Source organism: Sprattus sprattus (genome assembly GCF_963457725.1).
Source record: "Sprattus sprattus genome assembly, chromosome: 18".
Taxonomy (NCBI): Eukaryota; Metazoa; Chordata; class Actinopteri; order Clupeiformes; family Clupeidae; genus Sprattus; species Sprattus sprattus.
The window spans coordinates 15301411-15325892 of record NC_137916.1 but is presented as its reverse complement, the minus strand read 5'-3'; the positions used below and the strand labels follow the sequence as shown (position 1 = coordinate 15325892).

At 39.7% G+C, this 24482-nt stretch overlaps 4 protein-coding genes across 4 annotated transcripts; 3 read left to right on the top strand and 1 right to left on the bottom strand.

Moving 5' to 3' along the window:
• Nucleotides 1-2611: 2611 nt before the first annotated feature.
• On the top strand, nucleotides 2612-3539 carry gra (granulito; the record flags this gene model as incomplete). Its single annotated transcript, XM_080856176.1, has 4 exons — nucleotides 2612-2766; nucleotides 2865-2917; nucleotides 3210-3282; nucleotides 3388-3539. The coding sequence occupies exons 1-4, from the start codon at nucleotides 2694-2696 to the stop codon at nucleotides 3537-3539; spliced, it is 351 nt and encodes a 116-aa protein (XP_080712302.1). The 5' UTR covers nucleotides 2612-2693.
• A 3453-nt stretch (nucleotides 3540-6992) lies between these two features.
• On the top strand, nucleotides 6993-13915 carry upp1 (uridine phosphorylase 1). Its single transcript, XM_080856329.1, has 8 exons — nucleotides 6993-7113; nucleotides 7247-7346; nucleotides 7826-7943; nucleotides 8045-8203; nucleotides 8417-8531; nucleotides 8850-9059; nucleotides 13216-13362; nucleotides 13669-13915. The coding sequence occupies exons 2-8, from the start codon at nucleotides 7303-7305 to the stop codon at nucleotides 13857-13859; spliced, it is 984 nt and encodes a 327-aa protein (XP_080712455.1). The 5' UTR covers nucleotides 6993-7113; nucleotides 7247-7302; the 3' UTR covers nucleotides 13860-13915.
• Nucleotides 13916-14806: 891 nt separating this feature from the next.
• Nucleotides 14807-19393, top strand: stmn2a (stathmin 2a; the record flags this gene model as incomplete). The annotated part of the gene is made up of 5 exons (XM_080855772.1): nucleotides 14807-14825; nucleotides 16939-17034; nucleotides 17367-17542; nucleotides 17948-18139; nucleotides 19334-19393. 5 exons carry the CDS (start codon nucleotides 14807-14809, stop codon nucleotides 19391-19393), a joined length of 543 nt encoding a protein of 180 aa, XP_080711898.1.
• A 1201-nt stretch (nucleotides 19394-20594) lies between these two features.
• LOC308378919 (hairy/enhancer-of-split related with YRPW motif protein 1-like) lies at nucleotides 20595-23791 on the bottom strand. Its single transcript, XM_080855942.1, has 5 exons — nucleotides 23602-23791; nucleotides 22477-22540; nucleotides 22281-22364; nucleotides 22094-22175; nucleotides 20595-21882 (listed from the first exon to the last, which is right to left on the bottom strand). The coding sequence occupies exons 1-5, from the start codon at nucleotides 23685-23687 to the stop codon at nucleotides 21278-21280; spliced, it is 921 nt and encodes a 306-aa protein (XP_080712068.1). The 5' UTR covers nucleotides 23688-23791; the 3' UTR covers nucleotides 20595-21277.
• Nucleotides 23792-24482: the final 691 nt, after the last annotated feature.

The following is a 24482-nucleotide window of genomic DNA, read 5'->3' as shown; positions in this document are numbered from 1 at the left end:
GACGATGTCATACTCATAATTCTAGTCAGAATATGAGTCTGATACTGCTCCATTGAGCTGTGATTATGGGGCGTGTTTCAACGAACCAGGAAAGAAAATGCCTCTTCGCTCAATTGGATACCTAGAACCAATCAGAGCAACGTAGTATGACCATCTGATACATTCAACTTTTACCGGATCCCGTAGGAAGGACGGCCAAAACATCTTTTCGATCGACAAATGCCTTAATCGCGTTTCTCAGTTCCTCTTTTAAAATGAATGCGCTGTCAATATCTGTGAGATATGCATGCTCACATTATACTTATTAGCAGCGAGGCTAGCTACTATGTGTTTCAATGGATTTTTGGTCTATGCGTTAGCAAATATCTAACAATAATGGTCTAGAGAGCTTCAGTTAAGACCTACAATACTCTGCAACATTCGTGTTGCACATACACAACTAACCGAGTCGATGTAGACATAAAAAAGTCGTGTAGATAGCTTAATTCACATAAAATATTTCCCACTAACAGGCTCCCGAGACGCCGCCATCTTGGTACGATTTCGAATCTACCGTTAATTCTACTCAAGCCATCTGTCCATCATCGTATAAAGCCGCCCTGACAATTTGATTGGCTACAGCCGTTTCGGATCTGTGATACTTTCTCCCCAACGGAGCAGTGCCAGACCGAACTTCCAGACCAAAAATGTTGTGGGCGGGGTTCGGTCTGGTATCCAGGCTACTATGGCATGCCATAGTATAATGAAATTGAAGTTTATATAATCAGGCAGTGCATCGTCCAGACACTGAGGTATGCATGTGAAATCTTTTAGAGGTGTATCTTGAGGTGTGTATGTTGTTGTCTCTGATATTGACATGTGTCCAAACCCATCATTAGTATGGACACCACTGTTGGGCCTTCAGCAGGTGTCAGGTGTTATTTAATAAAACATTGACGGAAGAAGGTGCTCACCTGACAACCTCAGTGAAATGCTGACAAAGGTATCTTCTTTGTGGTTGTCATGTATTTTGAATGATGGTTGTAGTACACTCTTTTGTTATAATTACTAGGTTGACTAGGTTGTTGTTGGATAGGAGTACTTGCATGTGACAGTGAGAGTTTTGGCCCGCTGTGGAATTAGAAATGTAATATCTTTTCATGTGTGTTACTAAAAAGGGTTGAATGATCTGTAAATGCTATAACGTAAAATAATTACAAATGCAAGTTGTCAAATAGAGTCTATTATGTGTGCTACAGATCCAAAAGATTTTTTTTTTCTACAGCAATCACAAGAAATATACCTGTCCTTTACACTTAAGGTGGTCTGCACATTATATTATTAATTTTACCTTGCCAATAGAGGGCATGCCTGGTGATCATCTAGGGCCCACCTGTAGTAGCCTGCCTGTCTCCTACAATATTCCACTGTGAAGACATTGATCCACGATAACATTTAGCCAAATCCTCATGCACTACCTTAACCCGAGAATAAATAGGGGTGCAGTTTACCACAGAGGCGTGTACATAATAGAGGGTGTAAAAGTGAGACAAGCTGAAAGAAATAAAACCAAGATCTCCATATGAAAAAAGGCGGTTTTTATGAAAAGTCGTCGAGTATACGTATAAGCGTATTTTCCTGTAGGAAATTGATTGGTTCAACCCGACTGAGGTTGGCTACAGGCTGTCTATTGAAACTGCTCAGACAAAATGTAATAATAAACACCACGAGTTACTGTCCCATTTTATTTTCACCTCTGCTTTCGAAAACAGTGTCACGAGCTCGACTGCCATCAGCATTAGCGTAGGCATTGCGTTAAAGGGACGCAGACAACAGGCTAGTTGGTGAAACGTGAGTGACGGCGAGGGTGTGTGAGAGCGTGTCTCGTGGATGGAGAAGAGACATCATGTGAGTTGAACTTGATAACTGTTCTCTTCGATTTAATCTGAAGTTGCTCGTTTGATAAATATACTAACGATGCTTACTTTTTGTACATGGTATCTTGATGTAACGTTAACAAGTTTTTCAGACAATACACTAACCGTTCAAGCTGTATAGTTAGCTCAAATCGGCGATCAACTGCTTCAGTGATGGAGATATATTTTTTTCGCAACGTATGTGAGCCAAAATGAGGATGTCCGCCATTTATTTAGAATTACTTTGATCCTCAAAGTGTCTGGAATGAGGGGAATTGCATAATGAGATACATTCGGTAGTGTGCATCTAAAACTGTTTGCTAACTAACGTTAGCTAAGTTTGAAAGGTTATAAGTCACTTTTAACGTCCTAGTGGCTGAAATCACAGTTGCATCTAGCATGCCTAAACCTCGCTCCCCATTGTCCACTAGGTTGCATTGCACATTTTTCGCTCTAGTCTTCATTTTTATGGAAATGTACTAGTTAGGGTTTTAATGTAATCGTTCATCAGCATTGTGCGAGTACCTCAAAACAAGGCCACTGCTTTACTCGGGGGAAAAAAAGAAATGAAAAGAAATGAGAAATGAAAAGTCGAAACAATTATGTAACGTTATAAACTTTAATAGCAGGCGACGTGTAACGTTTGATCTATGATCATGTGCCCGGCCGGAACAGTGCTCTTAGCAAAACAGGTGTAGCTTACGTATGATGACATTATATTACTCTCAGTCAATGACATTTTGTCGAATTGTGTCCAGCCCTGATATCTAAGCACCATCATTCATATCGTACGAGAAAATGGAAGTCTCGAGGAGGCGGATGAAGCACCTTGAGCCAGCCCGGCCACTTCGTCGCTTGAATACTGAACAAGGTAATTTATTTAGAAATCGATGAACGAGTACTATTTATACACACATAAATTAATATATCTATGTGGAATGACTGCTAACGTGTTGTACTTCATCACAGATCAGCCGAGATACGCAGACTTTGATTCTTTTGCACAATCACAGGCCACCTCAGTAAGATGTTTTTATATCTGTATAACTGTAGTGTTGTTTATAAACTCGTGGTGTTGGGTTTAACATTTAACTTCATTCTGTTTGTTGAGGTATAAAATTAAGTTATATTTAATTATGAGTTTTAAATGCAGAGTGAGCAACAACTTATCTAGATTTGTGAAAAGAAATAAAGGAAATGTCAAAGTATCTAGGTTGTAAGATTACACTACAACCTACATACATTATTCGAAATCGTGCTGACCAGTGTAAGATCTTTTAATATCCCTTGTCTTTGTATTCCATCTTTTTATAGCTTAATAGAATTGAAGTGGAGCAGTTTTATGAAATTCTTCAGCTACACAGCCAGGGTCTTGTTGCAAAGAAAGGTAGGCATGTTTTGATTGATATAAATGTTCTGAATGTAAATGAAATCTGTCCGTACTACACTCCTCTGGATTTAGGTTCATAATTCTGCATATTTTTGGTTTCAGAAAGGATATCATACAGCAGGGAATTTCTACTTCAAGTGGCCAGCTCTCCCATGGCTAGAAGAAGGCCTGATTTCTTACCTGAGCACCCAGTTGTTTTAGACAAGGCGGTAAGAGTTTTCTTTTTTCCCACGTTCACAATATACATCACATAACATAATTTAATTAATCCTGCCATTGCTTTCCTCTGTGTTTGTCCTCTGTTAGAAGGTCGGAAGGAGATGGGTGAAGGAAATGCTATGGGCTCCATTCATTTAGACTGGCACTTAAGTCTATCTCTTACAGTCACAGCTGCTGTGAATTGTGTAAAGATGTATGCTAATGTATGCTAACTGCCGTTACATTCAGTTTTTGCTTTGAAATCTATTAGTTGATCTTGTCACTTTCACTATAATGCGGTGCAGAGCTTTTAACTGACACCCTAAACCCAGCTGTCTAACCAAATCCAGAAGGAATGCAGGAAAAAGTAATTGAATAGAAGTGCTAGGTTTACATTCATTTCAAAATATATTTAGGTACTTATCTACTGAGGTGCCTCTCAAATCATTCCATATAGGTTTTGGAGTAGCAATTTTCTCAATCTAATTAATTAAGTGCCAAAACAATAAAATTGTCTCAAGGCGCTTTACAGAGCCCAGGGCCTAAACCCCCCTAGAGCAAGAACAATGGCGACAGGAGCAAGGAAAAACTCCCTGTTAACAGGAAGAATCCTTGAGCAGAACCTTGGCTTTTAAGTGGGGGGTTTTAAAACCCATTATCTTCTGTGGTAAATGTACAATACAAACATAACATGGTATATACATGATGTTGATAAATGATGAGGTGGGTAGAGAGCATTCAAGTATTGTAGAACAGCTTAGTAGGTATACAGTGCGTTCGTAAGGTTACTATTACTAGGGTAAGTAGAGTTATGGAACAGAAAACTATGTTGATGCTGGCAATTATTTACATTGCAGGTAAAAGCTTGCATATAGTATAAGTTCATGAGTGTGGTAATATTGATTGACATGGTAATATTGTTATTAGGACAGCTGGCTAGGTTGTACCTGACACATGGACAAGGCAAAATTATATATACATTTTGGTGTATTTGGGCGTTGGTGTATTTTTGTGCTATACAAATTCCACACGGTCACTTGCATTATCTTTTGGTTTAGAGGGTCCAGGATGTCAGAAGGCTCTTTCTATGCAATACATCACCTGGAAAAGAGGACCTGTCAGTCCAGGTAAAAGATCTTAGGTCTTAGTTATCAACGGTGCTTATGCACTAAAATCATACACTTTTCTACACATATAATGCTTTATAATAAGATGCTTGATGCAATGAGCACCTCAACGAATGATCATCCAATTGACTTTTAGGTATTTACCATTGCGGGGGGCCAATACTAAATATTTTGCTGTAGTGTCAGGTTTTCCCAATGTAATCAACATAATTGACTACTCAAATTGAAATGGCTTAGTATGGTCTGTTTAGTCAAATCTAGTCAGCTTGTAGCCTTTTTTTTGCTTAGGGGGCAGAAGGTGAAAAAACCTTTGCAACTGTTATCGAAAACTGGCATCTGGTTGAATATCATCTGCGTATAAATAGAATTGTTATTGAAACTGTTTTTGTGATCCCCATGCACTTAACAACAAGCCTAATCTGAAGCAACAACGAACACTGCACAACACAAAATTGTGACAAAAAGATATTCTCCATTCTTCTTCTACATTATTCATACCTAGCATCCAGACGTGTACACACCTAGCGATAAGGTCAGGCTTCTTAGTACTAGGCTTGGGTGGAAAGCCAAAATATAATTATCCTGGTGCCAGAAAGAGATCATACTGACCTAAACCATGGCCTACTAAATGCCACAGATTAGAAAGGATAGAGACATAAGGAGACTGAAAATAAATGGGTAACGTTATGGTTATAGTCACAAGGCCCTTTACCATACTGGTGTGCATCAAATGGAATTTTCTACTCAGAAATCTAAGATTTGGTACTGACCCTCATATCTATCTGAAAGACACTGATATGTATTAATGTAATAACACTGATCTATAGTTTCATGTCATTATTATATTGGGTGTCTATATCTAGTATGCATTTAATAAAATATGACTCCAAAAATTATAATATAATAAATAATATATTTCAGTCTTAGTCCACTGGTCAAATCCCTGCATATTGCAGTACTGATCATCTGCTACACATTGTTCTCTAAACTGGAAACACATCAACTCCCAACCTTATTGGTTACCCAAGATCAACCACTGGAGTGTGTTAGCACATTTATGTGTTGTAGCATCATGACCATTTACAGGTGACCAGCATCAGCATGTTCCTGGAGACCTAGCACGATGAGTTTGCACATCAGTCAAAAGGTCCTTATCTGTCAAAGTAGGTAGAAATCAGTCATGTGCAGTGACGGTATGCACTATGTAGATGCAAAGATATAGACCATCTTCAGGTTTACCCATTTGGAGTGAAAAAGTAGGTAGACCCTTGGATGTTTACAGCCTTGATGTATTTTTATAATGCAAAGTATGTTTTCATCTCTAAGTAGTGCTCAGAGACAACTCTGTGCTCAGCTGAGGAATAGTAAATCTTTTTTTTGTTTTGTAAACATTTTTAACAGCCATTTTAAATGACTTTATGACTAGTGTTAAAACATTTCATGTTGTCTTTTTTTTCTAGTGCCTAGCAAAGTATGAGCGGAACAATTCTCCCTAAGAAGAAAAGTGCAAAGGTAGAAGAGAAATCCTTTTTATCTGTGGATTACTTTTAGACCTGTAGGTCTGTGGTGGGTGATATGCCAAAAGGACCACTACTGTTTTTTTGTTTGCTATCCTGGTAGACTGCAAAGCATTGTGGCCTGAAGTGTAAATAACTGTTAAGCGGGTGTTTTTTTTGTGTCTTAACTATATTATTATTTATTATATTTTGTGATTGTTGTTTTGAATTTCACACTTTCCTTTTGCCTCTTTTTTTGTTTATGTAAGACTTGATTTCAGATTATTTCTTTTTGGTGTGTAACTTGTGTGATCAGCAAGAGTGCATGTTTTTAGGTTTATCTAACCAGGTTTATTCATTAGAGGCGGGTGCTTTGTTTAATTTTGTTTGGTTTACACTCAGTGCCTTTTAATTTGCACATGTGGCCTGGAAAACAGAGTGAGAAAAGTGACACTTAAGTGCAGTATTTGCACAGTGATGTTGGTAGACCCCAAACATAAGTCAGAACCTGTCATTCCACTGTTGGGCACCATGATTAAAAAAAAAAACATTATTCTAAATGATTGTTGCGTCGTTGTCGTTATTTTTTTTAATCAATAAGTTATTTCAAGATTCCTGAACAGATGAATGATGCATAACATACCTGGCTTCATCCCCATGTCAGAGTGCAAAACTTAAGAACTGGCAGAACAATTAGAAACAAAAGTGACTGGTATAATTCGTTCTCACTCTGGTCTAACCCTGAGAAGGGAATCTATAGCCTTGTCTGATAAACGTAATGGCACGAGCACGCCGTTAGGGCTACCGGCCAAACAGCAGGGCTTCCGTTCTTTTCCTTGTATCAAAAGCTCGCGGTCACGTACTCCATTCCAATCCAAACGACAAAAGCGGATGTTGAATGAAGGGTCGAAATCGAGTTAACGAAACTGCATTCAGATAGCCTATTTCAAACATAACTGTTAACAGAAAACTGATATTCGGATACACGCTATCTACTCTTGTCACAGGTAAATCATTAGTTATCACGTTTTAGCCTCCTGGTAGTGTGTTTTGAATAAACCCCATTTGTGGATGTTTGGCAGTAAGCACGTTACTCTATTGAAGATGTGGTATCGGTACTCATCAGCTGTCTGCTTGCAGGGTATACCATCCGGAATACAGTTTGTCTGTAGTAGCTTCTGTGTTTTCGAAGAAAAATGACACCAGGCTTTAATGACGAGAAAAACGGAGCAGGTGAAAGGTAGGCTACCCTTTCATTACCGTAGGTATATTTATTATATAATAACTTTTGAACATAATGAGGCCGTCGCAGCAGTGGAAAAGTGCTTCCTGTGATATCTCTTTTAATAACATTATTTGGCGTGGGCTACTACATCATTTGTTTTCAGTGATACTTTGCCCCCTTTAATCACACGTGGAAATTGGCTTGTTCTCATCGCACTCATTGCTTCCGTGCTCCAGAGCACGTACAGTTATAAAATACTCTTTTTTTTTTTTAATTGCTTTGTTATTTTAATTTGGTAAAGCTTAGCTTATTATCGTATTCCGCCCCCTTTGTCAACAATAGCCTGCAGCAGGTTATAATTATGGTAGAAGAAATCAATCAGGTCAATAATGTTTGTACTTAATTGGGAATGTGTTTTACTGAGGAGGAAACTGTCGTAGTTCAGGGAAGTAGTAATGTTTGCCCTAAAACATTTTTTTCCTATTCTGTGTTAGCTGTAATAATGTACTTGTGCACAATCCTAATTTGGATGCCATGAAAGAGGATATACTTTACCATTTCCACTTGGGGACAGCCACACATGATTTGCCAGCAATGTTTGGAGACGTCAAGGTAGGTCGACATACATAATGAGACCATACGAGTATTTTTTTTTTGTTTCAATTTTGTGTGATGCACTTCTTTCATTTTCTGCAGTGTTTTATTTGTCATAGTTTGTATGTGTGGGAGGCAGCCCCTGGAGGATGAAGGCATTCATAGAGTACATCGGTCGAGAGTTGGGCTTGGCTGACCCCAAAACTGACTACCCCAACATTTGTGCAGGGACTGATCGCTATGCCATGTACAAAGTGGGGCCGGTGCTCTCAGTCAGTGTAAGAAAATGTACAGTTTTCTTTTGAGTGACAACTTACATTTCAGTCTGATGAGAATTTAACTCGGCCCACTTCAGAGTACTGACTGCATGTCCGTGTATAGCTCTGTCTGTTGGTAAAATGACTAAATGGATTGTTTTAATTGAAAATTCACCTTTTTTAACCTTCTGCTGTTATGTTCCCTCTAATAATTGCATGTGTCATATGTTACAGCATGGAATGGGAATTCCCTCAATAGCCATCATGCTACATGAACTAATCAAACTCCTCTACCATGCTCGCTGTACTGATGTCACAGTTGTGCGAATTGGAACCTCAGGTGGAATAGGTACAGCACATCACTTAATGAGTATTTTATTACTGCAGAAATGTAATCGTACACGCTTAACAAAGTTCTTCCACAAGTACCTTAAAGAGGACCGTTCAACCCCGATTTTGAAGATTAGGTTGTAATTGTAAAATGTCATTCAAATTTTGAAGCATTGCTTTACTGAGATTAAGCCAAACATGCATAAGGGTTCAAATTTGTACTCTCGCCCTCTGAATGTAAAGGGTGTGATATACTACCTTGGATGGAGTGAAAGGGCGTTTGTAGAATTGGCCTAGTCAATAGCTATTGGTATTGTGTTTCTGGTATCACTTTCAGGCCTGAAACCCGGCACTGTGGTCATCACCAAGCAGTCAGTGGATGCCTGTTTCCAACCACGCTTTGAGCAAGTTATTCTGGGGAAGCCAGTGGTCCGTAGCACTGAACTAGACTCTGACCTGGCAGAGGAGCTGCTACAATGCAGTAAAAACCTGGAAGACATGGAAACAGTCGTTGCTAACACTATGTGCACAATGGACTTTTATGAGGGTAAGCTAACCATATAAAAGTGAAGATTATAAATGTTACATGTGATGGTTCTAATCGCCTGTCTAAAAAAGTGATTGTGGCAAGGCCTTATCATCTCCAGCATAAATACTGGGGAGGTCAAAGATACTGGACTTGAAATTGAAATAAAATGTAGCAATATTTTGATAATGTTTAAGGAATACTTTAAATGTTCTACTTATTAATCTTAATTGCAGTATATACATTGATCTTGTAAAATTTGCGGTCCATACATGGGAATGCATTTTTTTCCACCTGGAAGTTAGTAATGTGCACAGTAACTCTTCCAGGTAGAACGTGTGTCTCTCCCTCTTTCACATACAAATCCTATTTAATAAAACATTGGATAGAACACATTCACACTCAGCCATAACTACAGCCGCGGGAAAAATTAAGAGACCACTTCAAAATTATCAGTTTCTCTGGTTTTACTATTTATTGGTATGTGTTAAAGTAAAATGTACATTTTTGTTTTATTCTATAACCTACTGGCTACATTCCTACCAAATTTCAAATAAAAATATTGTCATTTAGATCATTTATTTGCAGAAAAATGACAATTGGTCAAAATAGCAAAAAAGATGCAGTGTCTTCAGATCTCGAATAATGCAAAGAAAACAAGCTCATATTAATTTTTAAACTACACAATACTAATGCTTTAACTTAGGAAGAGTTCAGAAATCAATATTTGGTGGAATAACCTTGATTTAAAATCACAACTTTCATGTGTCTTGGCATGCTCTCCACCAGTCTTTCACATTGCCGTTGGGTGACTTTATGCTACTCCTGGCGCAAGAATTCAAGCAGCTCGGCTTCTTTTCATGGCTTGTGACCATCCATCTTCCTCTTGATCCCATTTCAGAGGTTTTTTTATGGGATTCAGGTCTCGAAATTGGGCTGGCCATGACAGGGTCCTGATCTGGTGGTACTCCATCCACACCTTTACTGGCCTGGCTGTGTGGCATGGAGCATTGCCCTGCTGGAAAAAACACTTCTCAGAGTTGGGGAACATTGTCAGAGCAAAAGGAAGCAAGTTTTTCTTCCAGGACAACGTTGTACTTTGCCTGGCTGAGGTTTGTAAAAGACCATAAGGATTGAAAAAAGCGGACTGGAGGTTCTTCTAAGTTCGTCTTCTCTGATGAGTCCAATTTCACAGTAGTTGCAAGACTCTGTGGCTTGTAGGCCTCTCCAGGTCTCCGTCTAACCATCAGACGACCATGTGTTGGGCAAAGCTGAAAATTGGACTCATCAGAGAAGACGAACTAGAAGACCCTCCAGTCCGCTTTGGTTCAATCCTTATGGTCTTTTACAAACCTCAGCCAGGCAAAGTACAACGTTGTCCCGGAAGAAAAACTTGCTTCCTTTTGCTCTGACAATGTTCCCCAACTCTGAGAAGTGTTTTTTCCAGCAGGGCAATGCTCCATGCCACACAGCCAGGCCAGTAAAGGTGTGGATGCAGTGCCACCAGATCAGGACCCTGTCATGGCCAACCCAATTACGAGACCTGAATTCCATAAAAAAACCTCTGAAATGTGATCAAGAGGAAGATGGATGGTCACAAGCCATGAAAAGAAGCCGAGCTGCTTGAATTCTTGTGCCAGGAGTAGCATAAAGTCACTCAACGGCAATGTGAAAGACTGGTGGAGAGCATGCCAAGACACATGAAAGTTGTGATTTTAAATCAAGGTTATTCCACCAAATATTGATTTCTGAACTCTTCCTAAGTTAAAGCATTAGTATTGTGTAGTTTAAAAATTAATATGAGCTTGTTTTCTTTGCATTATTCGAGATCTGAAGACACTGCATCTTTTTTGCTATTTTGACCAATTGTCATTTTTCTGCAAATAAATGATCTAAATGACAATATTTTTATTTGAAATTTGGTAGGAATGTTGCCAGTAGGTTATAGAATTAAACAAAAATGTACATTTTACTTTAACACATACAAATAAATAGTAAAACCAGAGAAACTGATCATTTTGAAGTGGTCTCTTAATTTTTTCCGCGGCTGTATAAGGAAACGGGTGTGTGTGTTCCCCTCCAACTGTAGCCTTCTTAATGGGATGCCACGGAGCTCCAAACTCCACGATAGGGGTGTAAAACATGTAAGGTCTCTTGCCAGATAACCTAGCTATGAACTATACTTGCTATCTCTAGCTTAGGGAACTATCTTAACAGTTGGTAGTCCCTAGTGTGTGTAATATGAACTTATTTTAATATGAAGTGAATATGGACTTTAATTATTCCAGCTACCTTGTGCACAGGGCACCATCTTCACAGTTGGCAGCTGCTAGCGTGTGTTTATAGCTGCACAGGCACCCTGAGGGTTTTTACCTTTCCCTGTTATGATTTTGAAGACACTGTTACATCAGCTAGATAACTAGCCATCATGTCATGCAAATGGAACTCTGAAATAACCTTAAACAGTTTAAATGGCAAAGCTTCCTTTACTTAGCTAGCATAGCAACTATGCAACCATAAAAAGCAAGTTACACCATTTCCTGCATAATCTGAAGCAAAGTTGAATTTCTCAAATCCGCTTACCAATCAGGTTCAGAGTGATCACAACCATTTGGCTTCACATAGATATTTAACAATCCTGAGAGAAATAAGAGGACATCAGTGGAATGTAGGTGAAATTGGTACCAGCCTCACAAGGGTCAACCAGACTATGGAGGTACCTTACCCTGTGAGCAGGCGCCGGGTGAATGTGGGTGCAATTGTGTGTAAATTGTAATACCGTCTTCGCGAGGGCCACCAAGACATGCTGGTGCTGTCCTTGCAACAGCAACAATATCTTGGTAGTCTCACCCAATTGGACAGGCATCAACCATTCAAACCAAAGGCAGATCAATTAAGTTAAACACCTAGGGGGTGCCACACAAAGTGTAGTGTCCTCCACAGTGGTAACAAAAAAAAACAGTTACCTTATTAATAGTATGGTTGAAGGTCATTGGAGTTCTGAATAGAAGAGGTTGGCAATGTCCATTCTTGTGTAACATTAAATAAACCAGTGTATATAAGTATTTATTGACACAATGATAAGAAAATAACACACAATATGTAATCTAGCTCAATGTAACTAACTAATTAATTGAAGGAGTGTTGGGATGTGTTAGAGAGAGAGTGTGTGTGTGTGTGTGTTTGAGCCTGATCGCTCGGGGTTGCGCTGTTAGGAGCGCGCAAGAAAGAATGTGTATGTGTTCCTTTGTTTGATTGCACACCAAATCACTGTGTTCAATGTCAATGCCAAATCACTGTGATCACATCTGGGAAGACGTGCCTTTTGTCCAAGCTCAGGGGCGTGGTTAAGAATGCATCAGGTTACATTTTTATGAAGTTTTACGTAGCTTCCGGATGTAACGAGACGCAAGTTACTGATTAAAGTCAAACACAATGGACGAATTCCAGGTGTACCTACAGGAGCAAGTGCTTACTCTGACACCAATGAAGTGAATGATGGGGGTGAAGTCCCCCTTACCTTTCTTGAACACATTAATTCAGTGGTTGCCAGGGGGTTGTAACGATTTGACTTACATCTAGCTTCCATTCCCACACAACACTGTGTTTGTGTGTGTGTGTGCGCCTGTGTGCGCCTGTGTGCAAGTTCGTGGAGTGGATGTAGCATTTTTTCTTGAAATGCCCATCCCATACAACTTTCAATGGCTACTAGCGCTTGCACCACAACTGGCATTTAGTTTAACATGACAGGATGATGTGATATTGAATAAACTGCGGTCAATACACGGGTGTGGTCAATACACATGTTTGTTTTTAAAATTATATAAAATGCTGTAAAGTGGTTTATAGTCCCAAAAATACAGTGCTCAAGAATACCCCAAACTGAATTGGCGCTATCTCTCTAATCATTGTGTGTTGGCCCATTTAATTCGACTTCAAGTTGGTTTCCATTAGCAGATGCAAACAACAATGACGTTGTAGTTTTTTTTTATTGTCAGCACTTATTCTCAGGGTTGAATTAAATATCGGTGCTGATAAATGTGTTTGTGTGTCTAAACAATGGGTCTAAATGTCTGTTGTTGATTTTTGTCTGTGGACAAAGCTGTTGTGAGTGCCTCCTGGTTCAAACAGGCAGTCTGTTTTTTAATACTTGCATATTTGTCGTCGTTTCTTCCAGGTCAGGCTCGGCTGGATGGGGCCTTCTGTTCGTACACAGAGGAAGACAAACAGAAATACCTCAAAGAAGCCTATGCTGCTGGAGTTCGCAACATTGAGATGGAGTCTTCTGTATTTGCTGCCATGTGTAAACTCAGCCATATTAAAGGTAGGTTATTTAGGTAGCCATCTGTGTATAATGCACAAAATAAGTATCATGCTAAATACGAAGCATCTAGATATATTTCATTTTGAAAAGGCTGACCAACTTGCTTAGTATTGGAACACCTAAGCTTTTGATGTTTTCATTTACTTTGTTCGGTCGTCATTATACAAGTAAATAACGATATATTTCTTGCCAGGCAGTGTAGTTGTGTAGGCAACAAAAACAACAGATATTGGTGATTTTGTTTGTTCGTTGACTATTTGTGACACCATTCAAATGCCAATAATCAAATCATCTGTTCCCTTGTAGCGGCAGTGGTGTGTGTGACCTTGTTGGATCGTCAGAAGGGAGATCAGCTGACCAGCTCTCAAGACGTCCTTAACGACTACCAGCAGCGGCCTCAACTGCTTGTGGGGAACTTCATCAAGAGGCGTATAAATGCCATGAACAGAGGCTTCTCATCCTCATCCCATGGTGTCGATAAGGCAAAGACATCCTGAGAGTTTCATCAGGAACGGTGGCTTACTCGCAATGTTAATTCTAAATTTCTAATAATTTTTATCCATTTTATTTTAAATGTTGTATGATTTAAGATGCTTTTCAGGCCTTAATTCTACCTAAATCACCTATGTTGCTTTATTTTCATGTTTTTTATAAGATACAAAGAAATTATTTCTGGCTTACACATGTTTATTACTCTGCTTATATTATGACGGCATACTGGCATATGAATGTCTTTTTTTTCCATGCAAGAAGATTACACTGCAAACAGTTCATCATTGAATGCTGCCAGAGAAAGTTGACGGTGATCTTCCGTTGATAATGTAATGCAGTGCTTTCCCAGAATTTGGGTAAATTATGCATTCATTTGAACCTATGTGCAATTCTGGGTGGGCATAACTATAACATGAAGAGTGATGTCAGTAAATGTATGCCTGTTGCTGTATGTAATGAAGAGCATTTTGGCAGCAATAAAGATTACCCATTACAGATTGCGTATGTGTTCTCAAACTGACAAAACTGCCTGTAATCGTTCTTTTGGTTCTGTTCTTGTTCTCAGCTATGGGTTGGCAATTGTAATATTATTGTAGGCCACGCTTACATTGTGTACATGTGTTTTATTTTAACAAATCAGCGGAACACTATTGTCACATACAGTATTAATTTTTTTGCAAGTTAATGAATGAACAGCGCGAATCTATTGAGTTTTCGATAAACGTCTTGTAGCCTTGACGAGATACGCGTCAAGACGCCGTCACGGTAGCCAATCTGCTTTTGCGCGGACATAGTCATTAACCCAACCGCTCCCATCCTTGTCTTTACCCGGCTCTACCTCCAGTCTGCACGCATTGTCATCTGCTGATTCAGTGCCTTAAGCATCCTCCTTCACGCCACGGGAAAGCTCTGTAACGTTTGTTGGAATTGTTAAATAACAGTAACAACAGCCATGGCCAAAACAGTAACCGGTAAGATGAACAATTTTTTTCATTTTCTGAGAGCGTTTTTCTGTCGGCGGTATAGCCTATGATTGACATTTGCGTCTGTCGGCAGGTAACAGACCGTTATGTATGATGGCAAATTATCACAAGTCATTGTGCTATATCTCAGGAGAACAAAATACATATGTAGGCTCGGAGAATATAATTTCGCAAATTTGTGTAATTTGAAGGGAAATCACGCTGTATCGTTGTTTTATTAGGCTATTTAAAAAGAATGGATCAGGCTGTCATAGGCTTACATAAAGATGCATCATTAATTCAGGATTTACCAAGAAAATATCTTAATACTGTAAGAAAGGATATTTGTTTTACTCTGATATAGGCCTAGATGGTGAAGCATTTACGATGCTGCACCTGCAGCTATCCAACGCCTGTGTTCACAGTAGAATGCAGACAGACCCCACCCAAGAAACAGAGCGTCTCGTTATTTCATGTAAACAGTCAGTTTCCTTCCATTGTCGTGACTACTATCATGACATCACATTTTGTAGACTATTAGTGCCTTTTTATGCATTTTCATCGTTGTAAAGTTACATTAATGATTGCTTGACTTAAATTATGAATGTTCGCCGACGTGGGCTAGCCTACTTCATTGTCATGATGTCTAATATTTTCTCCAATTCACTTACGTGTCACCACCATTCTCTCCTAATTGTAGTCTTAAATTATATAGCCAACCATATATTAAATACTATACTGGTTGTATACAATCACATCGATAACTTGCCAATCCCAATTGGCCAGGGATAAAAGAGAAAGTATGCAAAAATATCAAATAAAGCCAGTGAAGTCAAGATTTGGATTCGGTTCTTTAGTGCAATTTCCAAATATGTAATAATATAGTTTTATTTGTTAATAATTAAAACCTTACTTGTTTGCAGAAAATGTCAATGGCATTCTTGTTTATATTTGTATTTCCCTAAGGTCATAATATGTCTGATGGCGAAGTAGGCCAGTCAAATGACTTCTTAGGTCTGGTGTGTTCAATGTACAACAGGCTATGTTTGAAGCAACATCCTCCATAATCGTCTTTGTCAACTGTGACATAATTGTCACACTTCAGTTTGATTAAAAGAAGGTTCTGATGTTGATATCGTCCCTTAGATGACAAATATATCTGTGTGTGTCAGTCTGTTTGTAGTCGACAGACAGGGGTGAGTGTGCAGGTTGTCAGGTGTAGCACCCCAGTCCTGGAATGCACTGTTCTGGTCGGCTGCTCTGAGAGAGCTGGCTGTCTGCTGCACCACATGCCATGCCCTGCTGGACTCTGTTGCATGGGTGTCGCACGTTACAGAACACACAATGGGAGCCTGGCCAGCCCTGCAGCAAAGGGAAGTTCCACATGGTGGCCTTTGCAGTGGCTGGCTAATCACTATTGACAACCTGCCGGCCACCAGCTGAGGCCTGGTTGTCGCGGCAACTTCTCTGTACGATTCAGTTATGGGATCATGTTTACAGGGGAAGTATTTTAGGAGTGATAAACCTAAAAACCACTCCCGTGGCTTAGTGATGTGATACCACTTTTTTACTATGATAATGCATGGTATGTCTGAAGCTTTAAGATCCCTACAAAATGTAAAATGCTTTACAGCCTTTTTTATTAATTAAAAATGTCTTCCTATTTGCTACGTGCTTCCTATTTGCTTGTATGAGAAGAAGAACAACGCCAAGTTTTCATGACAACCATGCAAAGATATACCACTACAAATAACTTCATGGGGGGCAATGAAGATCAGTTTCACGTCAGATATGTCATGTTTCAGTCTTGAAACACTCAACATTTTATAAATGTTTGTAAAAAATAGAAATAAATAATAAGACAAAACGCTCTTAGTTTACTTCATATTCCCAATAGGCTATTCCACTAAATTACTGCATTAGCAGAGTAAAAACACATGAACACCACTGTTCTATTCTATTCTATTCTAACCTGAGTGCGTATGATGTTGATCTGAGTGAATGGTCTCATCTTTGGTAAATAAATGAAAGACAACCCCTATGAAAGTGATGCTCCCTAGCTATCTTTGAAGTGAGAATATTGGACCAAAAAGTTCACAACCAAAACCTCTGTTTTCTACAGCTTACAAAGAGAAGATGAAGGAGCTGTCTGTCTTCTCTCTCATCTGCTCCTGCTTCTATCCAGAGGTTCGCAACAATCTAGTCTTTGAGTTTGAAGGTAAGATCTACAGGTATTTTACAGCGTTTTGCCATTGAAAATCTACTGGCTGTCCCCAAAAATGAAACACCAGTGTTTGTAGTACATGCACGAGGAGACATGACTCATCCCTATGTTTGGTTAGCAATATTGGAAGACCATTTATTAATGTATTCATAGACTACTTCACTGGCCAATATCGAATTCTCCAACAACATTCTTCAGGGAAATGTTTGACAGGGTAATTTGCAGTGCTGGGCAAAGTGTCTTAAAAATGGCTCCCAGATAGAATTACTGTAATACAAAGGATCTGATACCTTGTTTGTTTGGGTGGCTTTTCTCTTTTGCCTTAGATATGGAGGTCAAGCCCATCAGTAAGCGTGCCTCTGGCCAAGCCTTCGAGGTAATCCTCAAGCCCCCCTCCCCGACATCTGACTCAGCCCAAAACGTCGGTTCTCTTCCCAAGAAGAGGGACATGTCCCTGGAGGACATTCAGAAGAAGTTGGAAGCGGCTGAAGATCGAAGAAGAGTGAGTGCATAACATTAGAGTTGAGGTGAAAGATGACATGACTGAGTAAACTCTATGTCTTAATGTCTATGTGTGACATACACCACACATCCTAAATTTAGATTCAATTTAAATGAAGGACTGTGTTGACATACCTGTCACAGGGGTAGGATCAAGCATTCCTTTTCTGAACTCCACAGGTACACAAACTACACAATAAAAGACAGTTATCACAGCCATCAGCCAAGCTGATCTAACAGACACTGCATCTCACATCTTTTGATCGACATCCAACATCACCCCTGTGTATATATTCTGGACTCTTTTTTTTCATTTTCTTAATTGTATTCTGTGGAATGGCTTTTCTACTTACTGACTGCCACCTACATATACACACTGTCTTAAAAAAACCCTTGTGTAACACAGTCTCAGGAGGCTCAGGTGCTGAAGGCTCTGGCAGAGAAGCGTGACCACGAGCGCGATGTCCTGCTGAAGGCCATGGAGGACAACAGCAACTTCAGCAAGATGGCTGAGGAGAAGCTGACGCTGAAAATGGAACAGATCAAGGAGAATCGCGAGGCCCACCTCGCCGCTCTCCTGGAGCGCCTGCAGGAGAAGGTGAGATGAAGAGAGCTTCTGAGTAGAGCACAGGTCAAATAGTGAGGGTTGATTCAAAAGGAAGAGCTCTAATTTGAAAACAAACTCAGATGTCATGTGGATGATTACGTGGATTCATTTTAATAAACATGACAAAGATAGATCAATTGAAATCTAGGCTGTATTCAAGGAATTTCTAGTGAAAGGGGTTTGTTTCTCTCCTGTCATATGGAGTTTATCTAACCTTGGCCCTGACAGCCATAATTTAAAAGTAAATCTGACTGCCAGGATCAGTATAGTATGATAGTTTGACATATGATAGTATGATTGAAAGACTATTAGTTCATTGGTAAGAGTGCTAACCCTCGAACAATATGAAGATTTTCCATAGCAAGTGAAGATAGTGAAAATTGTGTTATGTCAATGTCAAGCAAGAATATCACATAACCAAAATTATTTCACATGAATTTGAACCTGAATTTGGATTAAAGTGAATGCATTAGACGTAATTGTATTTGTTAAGGCAGGAGGCTTCTCACTGATTAAAATGTATTATTATTAAGGATTATTTACACCACTAGGGCAATGTGTCACCTCCCTTCATTTTATTTATTCATTGCTTGTTATCGTTATTGTTTTTAAACACGTATTGTGTATAACGTTTCCCCAGAGTGAAAACAGCACAAGTGATTCACAGATTACATTTATGTCAACAAATGCAGCTTTGGCAGTAGATTTCTCTTTGGCACAGTAGAAATACTGCTTAGGGTAGCTCTAGAATCAAGAATCAAGAATCAATTTCAATGTCAACATTAGACTGTCTGGTGGGTTTGTGAACTGTTAGCTTTGGTGTCAGTAGTACCCAGTCAACAGTATTAATGTTGGAAAGGTTCATGATTTATTTTTGAAATATTTGTATCAGTGAATGAAATATTTTTTACCAGTTTTACAGTTACATTTTCTAGTGGCATTATGGCTAAGACACCACAAATTAAAGCATTGGTTAAATCTAATTCCAGCATAAACTACTATTAAAAAGAGCGTTTGATCATATATAGATCATTTGACCACAGCTCTGGTGTCAGTTTTTACATCAGCATTATACAAAAATATGATCCTAACAGTGATTGTGTGTACGTGTGTGTACGTGTGTGTACGTGTGTGTACGTGTGTGTGTGTGTGTGTGTGTGTGTGTCCTGTGTCCACATTATCCAGGAGAAACATGCAGCTGTGGTTCGCCGGAACAAAGAGTTGAGAGAGGAGCTGACAGCGTGAGACCTAGCTCACAAGTCTCCTGCCACAGCATCCGTAACACACACTCATACACACTCCTTTAAATATGCACATAGTCATACACAAAATCACACATAGTCACACATTCACATACAAGACACACACACAAGCACATGCCACAAGTTAAAGAACACAACCTTGACAGTATTTCAGTATCTCAGTATTACCCATTCAAGTCAAATATCCAAGCATCCCACTTTAACAGAATGAATGACTTTGCTTGATTTCATAGAATAAAAAGAAACACATGAGTACTGTTTTTATTACTCATCTTACTGTCTCCCTAGTCCTCTCTCTCTCTCCCTCTCCATCAGTCTGTGAAATGTCTCAATAAAACTGCCATGTTGCCCATGTAAAGGTTTGTGTGTGCCTAGGTGTTTGAATGGGATTTAAGGTATATACTGAATGATATGGTGAAATTAGTCTCCCATGATATATGTGAAGGACTTTTGATACCCTGGTATAACCATCATCAGGATACCATATGACCTCTAAAGAATGTGCCATCTCCCTTGCCTTTTATGTGGTCACTAATGGTACAATAATGTAGTATGAAGTGTTTAAAATGTATTCTTAATTATTCTTATTATTTGTTTTGAATTATGAGAGTAACTGTTGGTTAAGTCTTTAACTTTCAAATTTCCAGCAGTTCAGTGTTGACCACAAATATTTTTGAGAAGGCAATGCTTTTACTTCCACACTGTCATATGTTCTCTCGCCAGTAGGTGGCTTTCTAGCTTCATCAGACTTCTTCACCTGCTATGAGAGTATTTCGTTTACTGGAGACATGCTTTAGTTAGAAAAAATGTTGACAAGGCATAGTGATTATTATAAAATGTACGAAATGAAAAGAAAATTAAGATACAGACTAAGGAAGTGCCCTCCCTCCCTCTCTCTGTCACACCAATGACACACTAAATAAAGGGGTCAGAGAACCTTTGTTAAGTATTTCCTCAACCATTTCCTGTGCTGTTCACAGAGGTCGTGTGATCAGACATACTGAATAGCAAGCCCATGAGACTGGGTCAGAACTTGCAGTAGCTGTGGTGGATGTTGTCAGTCTTCTTTAAATAGTTCTGTCAAACACTAATTTATGTGCATTTATTTGCATCCATTTTGGATTTTTTTGGTTGAATGCAAATTTGACCACAGAATGGAGATATGCTTTATAAGGAACATTTTATTTAGAAATATTTGAGGAGCAAAAGTTTGCCATTATCCAGTGGAGTGGTTAACCCAGAACTGAACCAGAACAAGAACATTCATTTCAACATATAAATCATGCAATTTCTTTTTCCGTGACAGCATACAGAAGTAGACATAAAAATAAAATAAAATGATAAGAAATCTAGCATATCTATCAACTTACTCCAAGTGTCCAGGTCTGATAGAAGCAGAACATTAAGTCCCGAGAAAAGTGTTCCAGTTGTGCAGCTTACTGGATGTCAAACCTTTACATTAACCATCAAACTTCAGATTATTATGACATTGTCATGTAACAAATGGACATTGATCAGGCACATAGAAATTATTTTAAAAACTTGAAGGACACTAACTGGAATAAAGTGAGAGAACATAAGCCAAATTTACTTTTTATGCTAGCGACTGGTCTGCTATATAAAGTGGCACCACATTCAGCAAAGACATGAAAAACATGTTGCTCAGCCTTGTCCTTAAAGGCGCAGTCCACAATTCTCATCATGTTGTTTCTAGCTGAAAAGGTTAGTAGGAGTTCTCATTATACAATGGTCCAGCTCAGCTGTTGACCAACATCTCATCCAACGTGAGGGATTCAGATGGCCCCGGCATCTCTGTGAGGTTGAAGCAAGTTCAGAAAGACACAATAGGAAGTGAAGGCGTTTGTTGTCAGAAAGCCCCTACCTCTGTTCCCCATGGCCTGTAGGGCCTCCTCACTGCAGCTGTCCCTGCTGCAGCTGGGCTCATGGTGGGGGTGAGCAAGGGGAATGCACCCAGGCTGAGAGGAAAGGCAGAAAGGGGGGAGAGGGAGGGCAGGAATGGATGTGGAAGTTTAGCGGTCGTACAGGTGAGGAGGTTATGGCCAGACCCACTGGGGGGTATATGTGAGGGGCCAGACTTTAAGAGTGACGAGCTGCTCAGTCGGGACGAGAGAGAAAGATGTGCAGGGGAAGGAGAAGGGGAGCTGCCGGAGCTCTGTAACCCTGCTGGAGAAACACTCTGTCGGGTTTGCTTCAGAGGCAAGTGGAGGGGCTGATGGGGAAGAAGAGCAGGCAAGGGGTTCCTAAAACCAGGGCCCCATGTTGTGTGCCCGAGTCCAGAGTGCACTTCTCTCTGGGAGGCATAGCTGCTGAGATGAGACACAAGGCGGACTTGCAAAGGGTCTGAGGTGTTGAGACCTTCAATCATGCTCAGGTAACGAGCTGCCTCTGCCAAGCATTCACGGAAGCCCTGGTTCCTGTAATCCATGGCCACTGTATGGGCCTCGAAGTAACCTGTGAGGAGTAGACATGTCACTGTTAAATCTATCGTCAAGTATTTGCATGTTGGACTACTTATAAAAAAAAGAAATATAAGAAATAAAAAACAAATAAAAAGAGCTCTCTAAATCTACACAGAAATAATCAGAAATACCTAAAATTGCGGACCACAAACGAATTGCCTTGTTCATGACTGATGTTATCACTGTGACAAAAAATAGCCCACCTTTCCCCCCAGCTGCGTGGAGGAGCTTGAGGTGATCCACAGTCATTTGTAAGATTTCAGCTTTCTCTAGTTTTGCAGAGCCCTGTGTACATTCAAGATAACTGTCAGCCTTAAAATACAATGTGGCCAGTTGCAAGTGATATTTAGGCAAAGGTTATCTACAGGACTCCCTCTCCACCGAACTCACCTGTTTCTCAAGAGCGCTTGGCACAAGTCTACGCAGTTCTGACAAGCTGCTGTTAATACGGTCACGGCGTCGTTTTTCAACTATCTGTAAAGAATTATTAAATGATTTAACAAGACAAACTAGATAAGGCCTACATTAAAATGTGAGGTAGTTTTCCATCATCTGGCATATTTCCCGATGATATAACACGACGCACCCCTCTACGGCGCTTCCTCGCCTGAGACGGTGCGGGTCGTGCATCACTTGAGAAGCAGACATTCCTGAAAAACAAACAATCAAACATACAAACAGACAAACAAATAAAAGAGTTCGGTTAGTGGTCGATGTTATGACATTGTGGGCTACATATTTTGCCTAATTGTAACAATGTAAAAAATGAAGTTTAGTGCTTTTTATGAACTTCCCCAAATCTCTGCATATATGTATATATTTTTGTTGGTTCCACTACTGGGCTCAGGTGTTGTTGCTAATGGGGCGATAATTGGTGTGACACACCTCAAGACTTTCCCTTGTTTGGAAGTCTGTTAAAGGGGTAAGCTGGGTGTCTTTAGTTCTCCGTTAACAAAATGAATAAGTAGTATGTATTTTTCAAAGTTTCCCATGATATGTGTTTTTTGTGTGATATTAGCTTGTTGTCTATCATATCCGGTAATTGTATCGTGTTGAATATGCAAATTAGCGGCGTTTAATACGTGTTAGATGTAAATGTTTGTCTAGCCATTAAATGGGTGCTAACTGGCTAATTCATTATTGTGTAGATACCAGCATTACCCTCGTGTGTGTGTAATCGCCCCTTACTGCTGTGTTGCAGGTATGTTGAGCCTGAGTGTGTACTTATATTTGAATTTGAAGTGAATACTTACATTTATAATCTGTCATGTACTATGTTTGTTTCTATGGTTGCAATTTTATCATTTACATAAATACACTATACGATCACTGTATGTTTTACTACTAGTGTTGTAGCTGGTAGGTTGTAATGGATGTAACACTGGACAGCATATGGTAGCTTACAAACTTTTCATTAGTTACCCTTGTTTGGAAGTCTGTTAAAGGGATACCAGCATTACCCTCGTGTGTGTGTAATCGCCCCTTACTGCTGTGTTGCAGGTGAATAAATTGATGACAGATTGTGCCCACGACTCCGCTACACGTTCCTTTACCATACAGACATTTTATTTATAATTATCGTAGCGGGCTGGTTAGAGTCCGTTACATAATGATGTAAGCTTTTATATGACCTACAGGTTATTCTTCACTAGTCTGAATTTTTGCTAATGTTCGTGACTGTCAAATAGTAGCCTATAAAAACATTGCATACTCATTCTCCTCAGTGCTCTCCTTTTCCACTTCAGTACTGTCATCTAGTTCGCTATCGGATGAGCTAAGGTCTAGAGCTCTCTTCATGTTGTCTTGCAAGTCCGCAAACTTCAAGTAAAATAGTATATATTGGCCTGGCAAGTCCTGGCAAGATCGCAGCTCCTCTGTCGCTGTTTGTTCCGCTGCTGAACAGTGGTCTTCAGTCTGGCGTTAAGTTGGGTTCCCACGGAATCACTTACAACGTATGCTCAAAGGGGCGGGTCCTGTATAGGCTATGGGAATCAGAACGACCAATGAAATACATAGACCACTCCAAGTGACATTGTTTATTTAAATTCTCACAGCCTCCACACCTGCATGTCCCATCGATCTGTTGGCAGTGGGAAGTGTCTTGGGGAGGCTGACGATGACAGCTGAGCTTTCTGCCAACAAATGACTTCAACAGACGACTGTTCTGAAGGCAGAGGGCCACTTGTTGGTCTTGTCAATTCGTTTATGTTATGTTTTAAATGAGCCCTTATCTTATATCTCCAGGCAATATCAGACACAGTATGGCAACATGCCTTTGATGGAAAGTGTAATGTTGACTTCATTCATCACAGTTAAGAATTCAATTTAGGTTTTATATTTCTCCAGACAATGCAGGGAGAAGTCCAGTTTTTGTGGACACTCTGCTGGCGTCTATAGTCTTTCCCTGCTCCAAACACACCTGATTAAAGTTTAATTAGAACACTCTTGAGTATAAAGTCAAGTGAGTTCTGATATTCTGACAATGCCATTCCCAAGTGCATATACAGTAGGTATAGACAGTCAGTCTTTCAGCCAGCACAGACAGATAGAAGATATTAAACGTATGGGGCCCAGGCTCAGGACTGAGAACCC